Raw genomic sequence first — 11,029 nt, 5'->3', positions numbered from 1 at the left:
TAAAAAAAAGACGTGGATCAATGGAACAGAGTAGAGAACCCAGAAATAAACCCAAAACTTCATATTCATATTGAAGTCAATTCATATTTAACAAAGGTGGCGAGAACGCACAATGGGGTAAAGACAGTCTATTCAATAAGTGGTGTTGGGAAAATTGAACAGATACATGCTAAAAAATAAAACTAGACCACCTTCTTACAGATGATGTAGTATAAAATTATACACCTGAAACCTATGTAATTTTATTAACCAATTTCACCCAATAAATTCAGGAAAAATAAAAAGAATAAATTTTTTCAAAACAAAAAAAAAAGTGACCTATTTATTATTGTAGAATCAAAATGAGAATATGGTTTTTCCTGATCCTATGTAAAGCTTATAACTTCTTCAAGGAGACTTTTAAAAAGATCTCATTTGATCTCATGATGATTTTGTCTATTCCTATCAACATTGCATGATTTCAAATGACAGTGATCATATTCAAGTTCCAAGTGAGCTCCCATGACTTCTGTGTCCCAGCTTCCTGCACGTGCAATGTGTGTTTTAACGCACTAGGCTTGTACAGCCGAGTGTCTTGTGGGGTCATGGTTATGGACTCCAAGGGCATTGTACTGGTGGACTTGGAAAGCTTTTGCCTACTTTCAAACCCCCCAAATGTCGATTGCTTTGTAATGCTTCTAGTCACTCTGTATGTCCCAAACATCTCTGTACTCGTGTGGAAAAGCCACTGTTACATTTTAGTGTCATCTGTCTCGTTGACTTCTGACAAAACGAAGTTGGGATTGTCATAGCCTCTCTTCATCTTGGCTCTAGCATCTCTCTCGTTATAAAGGCACATGGCGCAGTGAGGGGTATCCACTTCCACTGTTTTACTAAAGTTATGGAAATCTACCCGGTACTTCCCTTCCTTGGTCTTGGATACTATGGGAGCAAAACGGTAGCCCCAAAGCACTTCTTCTGGGACGTAGGATGTCCGGACTTGGCAGGTGGCACTGGTCGACTCCACGGTGCCATCTAAAAACACCACTAATTCAAAGTCTTGCTGGAGAAGGGTTTCTGCGGCCATGTGGAAGAAGGGACTGTTGTGGTCGATGATGTGGTAAATCGTCAGGGGGGAGATGAAGAATAAATTTTCATTCCCGGCGTCGACCACAAAGTTGATATTGGTCTGGTCCAGAATAACGGTCTCTCCTTCGGGAGTGACTGTGGTCTTCAGAAGCTTCCCATAGATGTGACTGCCGATGAGGAGGCTCTTCCTAAGATTAGCCACTCGAATCAGGAGACAAAGCTTTCCGCCCCGCTTACTGATCACCGCGTTCTTGCTGAACGTAATGGTCTTCGCACGCTTTTTGGGTCTGGAGATCTTGGCTAAAATGGCACCACACATGAAGGAATTGATGATGACCCCAAGTATGGACTGGAAGATAAGCAGGAAGATGGCAGTGCCACACTGCTCTGTCACGCACCTGAATCCGTACCCAATAGTCACTTGCGTTTCCAGAGAGAATAGAAAAGCCGAGGTCAACCCATTAATATTATCCACACAAGGGGTGTGGTTGGCAAAGGGATGGAACTCAGGGAGGTCTTTGTGAATATAGGCCACGGCGTACCACAGGAGACCAAAGAGGAACCAGCTCCCCAAGAAGGCTGTGATGAAGATGGTCATCTTGTATCTCCACTTGAGGTCAAGCACGGTAGTCCAAATGTCCACAAAGAATATCAGCCTTGTCTGTGCCTCCACGTTGCCGAACTCGATGTTGCACCTCCCGTCTTTGGAAACCAGCCTTGCTCTTCGCCGAGAATGCCCAATAAAGCGAGGGCCGAACCATTTCTGAAGATGTTTGAGCATTCTTTCTGTCAACGCCTTGATCTGAAAACACATCAAAGCAAAGCAAAACAAAACAAAATTATATTTATAGCGGCGGTGACGGCGGAGCTGACTCACATAAAGAGTTACTTATGTATGAAAAGACATTCCCAACGATCTGGAGTCTGACCATGTGGGCAAGCTGACAGGTTCATTCTGGATACCACAACACTATTTTCAGTAGACACTCTCCACTGGAAGACCACGCGGCTTAAATATAAAAGGGAAAATAGTTCCAATAAGATAGAAATGGAAGGAACCTATGAGGGTTCCTGACCTCTGTCACACCCAACCTTAAAAATGCTCGTGATAACCATCAAGAGCTGTACTACAACTTTTTGAAATAATTCTTTTACATAAGCTCTCCTTTAAAAAAAAATAAATTTAACCATACGTTAAGCAAGAATACCTGTGAAAGCAGAAGCTTGATGCACTATTTACATTTTTTGTAATATATAACGATAAACAACTATGTAAACAACAGCTCAGTAAATACACTGCCCAAACCGTGTTGTGTAGCACCATTGGGACTTACATACCAAGAGAAATCCTGATTCAATTCAGTCCTCTCACACATTAAATGAAGAAATGGAGACTCAGAAAATCTCAATGATGCAGTCAAAGTCAAAGTCACAGATCTAATGAGTGGCAGGATGACAACTAGAGCTTAAGGTCCCCTGCTTTTAGTCCAGAGCCTCTACCATGCTATGTCTTAGTTATGACATTTTCTCTTCCAAAGTTAAATTTCCCAGAGACATTTTAAGACAAGTATCAATCAGCTTCCTTTTGGTTTTAGTGCTCAACACTGGTCAGAACAAAGTTTCTCAGCACGGTTTGGTCAAGTCCTACGGCATCATCTCCAAAGTTTTCTTAGTGCACCGACAACCCTGTTTCCACTCCCTGTTCATGGCATGCCGAGATGCGCCCCCCCCCCCNGGGCCCCCCCCCCCCCCCCCCCCCGAAAGTGGACCGTCAGTCGGCACCTCCCACTTCCGCCCCTGCTCCCAAGCTGCGGGGCTGGGAGCTCTGGTGTGAATAGTAATTCCGTAAGGGGAGCGTCACATCTCATTCGCCCTTCTTTGCCAGCTGCTAGCATACTCTGTGTGTTAGTATTAATTTAAAAAACATAAAGGGACTTAATCAGTCAACAAGTTAAGCCCTTCAAATGAGATCTGATCAATGGTTTCCTATTGATGACATTGTCTTGACTCCCATTTTACAGCAAGGAAGTGAGGGGATTTCCCCCTAAACAGCCAACAACAGCAAAACCAAATGGGTCATACACATGGGCTTACCTTGTCCTGTAGGTGTGTCCCCCCCCCAGGGTTGTTCGCCCTGGTTAGCAGTGTTTTCATGGTATTTTTAATTAAATGCAAATATGTTTCTAAAATAGATTTCAAAATCCCCCTTCAAAAATGTGTTTATTCATACAAACTAGGAAGCGAAACCAACTTAGTGATAAGCTTTAAACAAAACTGATATTCCACGGTTTCTTGCTTAAGGTCTTGAACCAGGCGAAAGCCCACACCTAGTGGAAGTGGCAAAGAGAAAACCCCAGCGGGGCTGGTTTGGAATTCTGAGGACAGGTTCTAAAGAAACATATATTTTAAAAAGCTTCCGGGAGAGCAAACAGCAGTGCACACGTTCAGAGAGGCCTGCCGTCACCCCACCCAACCCTCATCGACCTCAAGTCCTCAGAGAGCTTTCGGTGACATCCCGAGTTAGACTCAGGGAGGGAGAAAGGGGCTCCTCGTTGCCCAATCGCTCCCCTTGCTCCGCACGCGCCTCCTCTCCCCACACTGACCACCCCTCCGTGTCCTCCCTTTCCCAGGCTCCTGCAGCTCACCCTGTGTGGAAAGCTCTTCACAGAGTGGCCCTCACATAAAATGACACATTCTAAAGCCAACAATGATCAATTGTACCCACATTCTCCTTGCCATGCGTTGCAAGGCCAGAGACGGCTCCTACCCTGCCAACTTCCGAGGGCTTTTCTTCCCCACTACTCTTCTCCTCCTGTCTCTCTTAAACCCATTTTGTTTCTGAAGATGAAGACTATTTCTGTTGTGTGAGTTAAGTGCCCCCTGACTTATCTCTCAGATAAGTGTGGGTGTCCATGCCTCTGTTACTAATAAAATATTATCAGCCTGGCCTGGAACAGAACTGAGACAAAACCAACCTGCTTCTCCTGCTTTCCCCAGCTGGTTCGCACTTACCAACCTGCAGAACACGTTTCGACCTGAAGCATCATCCATGGCTGCGAAAAACAAGGAAGCGGTGTTGGGAGTTGGTCTCCGTATGCCGGCTGCTTGCCTCTAGACCCAGCTTTATATAATTTAGTCTTTGGGTCAGTGGACTGATGCTAATTGGCATTAACTTAAAACACTTCATTGGATAGTGGAGTTGTGTGGTTTAAACCAAGGCTATTGGTTGTTCTCAGACCAGGCCCCAACCCGAGTATATACTTTATCTTTCCAACTCTCACATGGCTTGAATACCGTCATGCTAAGACATGACGAGCCACTGGCTGAGCTCCCCGGGCAGCGGCGCAGGCTGTGTTCCGGCTCTTGTCTCCTTTCCTTGCCACGCTCTGGGGCACTCCTGCTGTTTGTCCAAGGTCGTGCCTAATAGCTTTCCACCAGAAACAATTAGTTATCATCAGTCTCCCAGCCTATCCTCTGACACTCACTGAGATGCTGAGATTTCCACGTGTTGACAAAGACACAGGGGAACAGTTCGACATAGAGAAGTACACATTTGTAAGATGAAAGTAAGATCACATATTTGTAAGATGAAAGGAAGGTCAGACCAGGAAGAAATGAGATACCACGTTAATCTCTCTATACAACACTCCCTGTTATGTAAGAAACTGAGGTTTAAAAGCAGATTTTATTTTGGGATTTATGTGATAAAATCTGGCATTTAGTGAAGGTACTTTTCATAGGTACTGTTGATTTATTTATTCAAAGAGTGAGAAGAATTATACCTCGAGAATGCGAGATGACAGGATAAATTCATCATTCACACAGCACACCCTTTACACACAGCACATACCCAGCTCTGCTTAGACAATGGCATGTAATCCAACCACAGACAGAGCCAACATGCGTTTTTGGAACAATCTGTTGATTTAAGATTGGCTCCAGTGTCTGGGGGTTGTGTAACATGCACAGTTTTTAGGTTACTTTCTATTTAAATCAGTAAATCTTAATAGCAAGCAAAGGGCTATGTATTAGCTGATATTTACCAAGGTATTCTTAGTGGCCAGGCAAAGCCAGGGACTCACTTAAGCATTATCATTCTGTACACCATCCATTCCTGTCAAATGAACTTCTTGTAAGCTTTCCAAACCTTGAGCATATGCTTATTACGTGGGATTTCAACAAATAGAACTCTGTTCCTGTTCTTAGGGGCTCCCAGTCAAGGAGGGAAGTGAGCTCAGTAAATCGGCAACTGCAATGTGCTTGGTTTGTCTAATGCCCAAAGGAAAACCTTTTCTGGAAGATCTCCATTGGATGGGTCTCCATCCCCTGCGAAAACCTGGCAACGGGTGAAACACTCATTGCCTCTGTGTGCGTGGAATGCGTTTGTCTGTTATTCTCCAACACCGCTATGTGGACTCTAGTGCGTGTGCCAGGCACCATGGGAGACGCCAGGGGAGCCACTGTTTACCAAATGGACGCAGGCCTTGTCGCCGTGTGGAAGCTTCCAGTCAAGTGTGGAGTGGGAGAGGCCAGCCATGGAGCTGAAAAACAGTCTATGTGACAGTGGCCGGGAGGAGACACAGTGCGAGGGCTCTGGGGAGCACCGCGTCTCAGCGGCAGAGAAGTGCCACTGAGGCCGAAGCCTGCATGTGGCCTTAGAGGCACACTTAGTACAAACTCTATAAATACGCTTTGACAGATTAATTAATATGTGCATCCATGCAAGGTTGCTGTACTTATATGGCTCCCTATAGAGATATTTTTAAAAGGTTTTATTTATCTATTTTTAGAGAGAAGTGAAGGGAGGGAAACAATCATGCATGAGAGAAACAACAATCAGTTGCCTCACACATGCCCCCAGCTGGGGACCTGGCCTGCATCCCAGGCATGTGCATCCCTGACCAGGAATCGAACTGGTGATTTTCCAGTTTATGGGTGATGCCTGATCCACTGGGCCACACCAGTCAGGGCATCCCTACAGAGACATATGAGAAGAGGCATTCCTGTGCACATAGTACTAACCACGGTGCACTGCTGTGTCTGTGGCCCAGGCAGGGGCAACAGGAGAGGGCATGCAGGAGCCGAGAGCCACGCCGGGCTTGGGACAGGTAACAGTAGCAGGGACTCCGCATGCCAGGGCCACCGCACTCGGTGCTCAGTAGGCCACGCGAGGCCATTTGGTTGCAGACCCAGAGGAAAACCTGGGAGAGGGAACAACGGTCTAGATCCTTTCCCAAGACAAGTCATCACAACTCTAAGTCTCTAAGTCTCTAAGTTAGATGGCAGTCTCTTCCATCTAACCACCTTTCAAATCCCTGAAAACAGACGTATTTTCATCCCAAATCTCCTTTTCTCCGTGAAACTGCCCTCTTCATCGGCATGCAACAGCCGCACCAACCAAACCCTCTTCACTCTGAGTGAGGTGTGTAGGGTGCGTGCCCAGTGATAATATTTAAAAACCCACCCAGAGGCTGTTCTTTGGTGGGCATCTACTTGCAAACATGCCACGGTGAATCTGGGGTTTCCTCTAACACTCTCCCACCGCCTCCGTCTGTCCCCACGTGCTCAGCAGCCACCGTGTCAGAGACGTAAGAGACATTGCTGTGATTGTGTCTTCTTTAAAAGTCTAAAGGCTATCACTTCTCCATTTGGATGAAAATATGCTTACCGCGGTCTGCCTTTTGGCCAAACCTCCCAAAGCTCGTGCACAACCTTAGCTCCCTTCAGGAAGTTTCTGAGAGTCGAGACTTTATGTGAGAGTGTTACAGGGCCTGCGAGCAGAAGTCAGATGATTTTCTGTAGTCCCTTTGTCAGAGAGGTGAAAAAGAAATTCAAGTTTTCATGAAAATGCACTGCTTTGTTTCAGGTGAGTCAGATGAATCAGTCAGCATTTCCTGAGACCCTGACCATAGTGAGGCATGGAACTGGAGCGTGGGGTAGGGTCGCGGCCTTCTTAACCAGTACAAGTGAGCAAACACTCTATGTGTCCAGCGTCTACCATGCATTTGACATTAGGCTGGGAAACCAAGGACGTAACAGTCCTGCTCTCAAGTTGCTGCCAGGATAAGAACTCAGTAACTGCAGCACAGAAGGTCCACTGCCCTCAAAGGGTTGAGAGCAGGGTTTGAAAGCAGCCATCAAAGAGGAGGCCCAGCAAGCTGGGTGTCAAGCTGGTACCTTTCAACACAGGTTTGCTAGGAGCTCAAACAAATACACCTGAGGGGACTTCCTGCTTTCTACGAAAGTGGTCTGAAGCTACTAGAGGACAGACACCCGGCTGGATTTGCAGACGCTCAGAGCCCTAAGGAGCTTCACGTCGTCTAGCTCCCCGAACTACCCTTTGCGTATCGGAACCTATTGTGGACAGAAGGCACTGCTTCCCTTTTGTTCGATAATTCTGAGGGAAGTTGTTTCTGGTGTCTTTAGCACTGTCAGGCAGCTCACTTGGGGTCAGCGTAGGTTCTAAATAGAACTTGGCAAGCCCAGTGGAAACAATTTTTTTTTGGCCGCATGGGCTTGTAAAGGGGCATCGGAACCTCAGGACACTTCCAGGCTGGACTGGAATGCACTTCAGATCGCCCCACCTTTGGGGTGGGTGTCGGCACAGGCCTTGTCCACCGTGAAGCCCAGGGTGGGAAGGCCGCCCAGGGCTGGCTCCGTCCAGGGAAGGAGTTTGGGAACCAGAGCCAGGGCATCACGAGGTCTACTGGGGCCGGTGCCCGTCTCAGGCACGCCATGCTCTGCAGGTGTCTCTGGAGCCAGCTGGTCCAGCAGGACTGTCTGAATACCAAAGAGCTGTGCCTCACACAGGGACCAAGAGAGGGTGGGAGACCTGGTCCAGGGCGTCCACAGCACAGGTCATGGCAGACTGGAAGGAACTCAAGCTTGAGTAAGTCTACAGACATGGACTTGAACCTCAGTTCTGTTGCTTAATGGCCAAGTGACCTGAGAAGCCATGTAGCCTTACTGAGCCTCAGTTTCCTCTCTTGTGAAATGGCTATAATATTTTCAAAGGTTGTAGTATGGTTTTTTGAACACTTTATTTATTTGTTTATTTATTAATTCTTACCTGAGGATATACTCATTGATTCTAGAGAGAGAGAAAGGAGAAGAGAGAGTGAGAGAAAGAGAAACATTAGTCAGTTGCCTCCTGAATGCACCCCAATAGGGGGCTAACCCTGCAACCCAAGCAGTGCCCTGACCAGGAAGCAAACCTGTTTCCCATTGATTTACTGGACAACACTTTAACCAACTGAACCACACCAGTCCGGCAGTATGTTTTAAACGCAATCGCATAAGTGAAATTCCTAAGACATAGGAATTGTGCAATGCACCATAGCAACTGTTATTATTAATTCCGAAATTGAGGCTTGGGTAGCAGTTAACCAGGAGTCACTGACCCAGGCCACGTAGGGCCTCGCATGCACAGTCCAGTGGGCTGTGCGGCAGGCGACAGCCAAGTGCAGGGGAAGGCTTCCCAGAGGGCGCGACCAGGCCCTGACCATCCACCCGCATCTGGGAACCAGGCCGGCCTCAGAGCCCATCCTCCCAGCGTGGGATAGAAGACCTGGGAATGGCAAACGTGTTCTTATGAAGGATTTGTCTGTAATCAGGGCAGCCGCCTTACCTTAGGGAGGTGAGAACAGGGGAGAGGGAGAGAACCGCCCCTGGCAAGGCTGAACAGAGGTGCGCTACCAGGGGCAGTGCTGCTGTCCTTCTCTTACTGTGGATGTCCACTAGGATTTGCTGGCACCACCAACGATGTACAGCGCCCACTGAAAAGGGGGAAGCAGCCCCGGCACTGGGGAGCTGGCCGGGCCCTGACAGCGAGGTCTTGGCATTCTCCGGTTGCACCCAAGTCCACAGAACATCCACGCCAGACAAGGCCACCCCATAATCATGTCTGAACACACAAAACAAACAAATACCCCACATCCTGGCTGAAATGAGTGGGCCACCGCGTCCTCACCAATAAGGGACACAACTTCACACCAGTCTTTTCCCTTTAAAACAATGAGGTTTATTAACATGCTCAATCATAGAATTACCCCTACTTCCTGACATCTAACCCAGAGCAAAGCATTGCTTCCTTCAATATTCTCCAAATCACCTAAAACCAGCCCAATCCTATTTAAGCCCACTCCCTCAGTGCAGTTCCCCAGGTTCCTCAAAGCCATTGCACAAGTCAACCGGTGAGAAGCAATTCCAGAAGTCGCACACGTATATACTTTGTGCCTACGTTTGCTTTTGTATCAGGATGTAAGGAATAAAGGAAAGCACCAGAGGTAAATAGTAACAGTCATTAAAATAAGTTAAAAATTGCGCTGCCTGGTGTGGCTCAGTGGACTGAGTGTTGGCCTGTGAACCAAAGGGTCACCAGTTCAATTCCCAGTGAGGACACATGCCTGGGTTACAGGACAGGTCCCCAGTTGGAGGCACATGAGAGGAAACCACACATTAATGTTTCTCTCCCTCTCTTTCTCCTTCCCTTCCCTTCCCCTCTGTCTGAAAATAAATAAATAAAATCCTTTTTTAAAAAAAGACTTAAAAATGTCAAGGTCAGGTCTTAAAACCTATCTAGTTAACTTATACCTGGGTCGTTCGTCATCCTGAGATACTTACACTCTCACCTCTTGATGCCACCCCAACAGGAAGTGTCAGGAGATATGATGCCCCCACCAGTCCAGCCGGCCAGGGAGCTACTGGAACTGGACCCAAGCAAGGTGTCTGCAGGGGCTGGTAACCAGCGTGCATTTACTGTGGACTTAGAAAACTATGCTAGAAGCTGACCCTTAGACCCTTATTCTGTGTTATTTTCAATGTTGTCTCCTTACGGCTCTTTACAATGATTTTTTGGAGCATTTTATTTATTTATTATTAAAGAAAGGAACAGAGAAGGAGGGGAACATCAATGTAAGATTGCCTCTTGCACACCCCCAGCTGGGGAGCTGGCCCACAACCCAGGCATGTGCCCTGACTGGGAATTGAACCAGTGACTCTTTAGTCATCAGGCCAGCACTCAATCCACTGAGCCTCACCAGCCAGGGGTCTTTATAGTGATTTTCGCAGTATTTTGAAAAAGCGTGTCTCCTGCAAACAAGGACCAAGAGGGGGAGCTTCACCTCTGCCCCGATTCAGAGTTTAAAGAGACAGCAACATATGCTGGGGACGGGGTGGGGAGGGGTGACAGCAGAGTAAGAGCAGGAGAGGCCAACAGAAACAGAGTTGGATACACTTGGCCTCTATTGTAGAGACAGAATTTCTAAGAATTTTCCCTTCTAAACTGCAGGCATCCTGCACCAGACTGAGCCAGAGTTAGGGTAAGTGAAGGCAAAAGTGAATGAGGCAGAGCTCAAAATGAGCGAAGAGGAGGACCACGGCTGAGAAAAGTCTCTGACGCAGCGCAACACGGGGCAATGAAAACTGCCCTGGAGAGCTTCGTTATCCCTCCCCAGGGACAGGAGACTGGTGCATTCTGTGTGAACAGCGCCCCCTAGAGCACAGTGCAGATGGCATCCCCTGGAGCCTCCAGGGTGCATCAGACACAACAGCAGAATCTCTCATGTGCATTAACATATTTAATTCTCACCACGACCCTAGGAGGTGGGGAACTGAGATTCAGAGAACTTAAGCAATTTGCTGAAGGTCACAAAGCAGAAAGCCAAAAGAAGGAAAGATCTAGAAGAACCTAGGTTGGCCCAAGGAGCCCTTGTTTTTAAGCCCTAAGGCATCCTCAAATAGTTAATAAACAATGCAGAGCGAAGGCAAACATTTACTCAGAGCCTACTTAGTATGCACCAGGAATGGAGATTTTCCATATATTTCCTTACTTAATGGAGAGATCTCATAAAAGAGCAAGAGTTGGCAAAAGATCAGATCTCTTTGAGAGACTGAACCTGAAAGGAGAGCGAGGGTCTAGATTAGTGGAAAGGGGACAGGTTTTCAGGGACAAGAAAGAGAA

General features: G+C 47.2%; 1 protein-coding gene across 2 annotated transcripts in view; it reads right to left on the bottom strand.

The window, feature by feature from the left end:
* Positions 1–304: 304 nt before the first annotated feature.
* Positions 305–11,029, bottom strand: part of KCNJ1 (potassium inwardly rectifying channel subfamily J member 1) — a 28,673-nt gene continuing 17,948 nt past the window's right edge. The window contains exons 1-2 of one of the 2 annotated variants that reach the window (XM_037038278.1): positions 8,138–8,160; positions 305–1,870 (exon numbers count right to left, since the gene is read on the bottom strand). In XM_037038278.1, the coding sequence (XP_036894173.1) occupies positions 731–1,849 (1,119 nt within the window). In that variant the 5' untranslated portion in view covers positions 1,850–1,870; positions 8,138–8,160 and the 3' untranslated portion in view covers positions 305–730. Of the gene's footprint in view, positions 1,871–8,137; positions 8,161–11,029 lie in introns of those variants that run through there. The other variant, XM_037038277.1, reaches the window with a different exon arrangement.

The sequence above is a fragment of the Sturnira hondurensis genome, unplaced genomic scaffold, assembly GCF_014824575.4.
Source record: "Sturnira hondurensis isolate 20B ecotype Veracruz unplaced genomic scaffold, ASM1482457v3 Scaffold0024152, whole genome shotgun sequence".
NCBI classification, from domain to species: domain Eukaryota; kingdom Metazoa; phylum Chordata; class Mammalia; order Chiroptera; family Phyllostomidae; genus Sturnira; species Sturnira hondurensis.
Note: the sequence above shows the minus strand (reverse complement) of the source record. Positions and strands in the feature narration are given on the sequence as shown.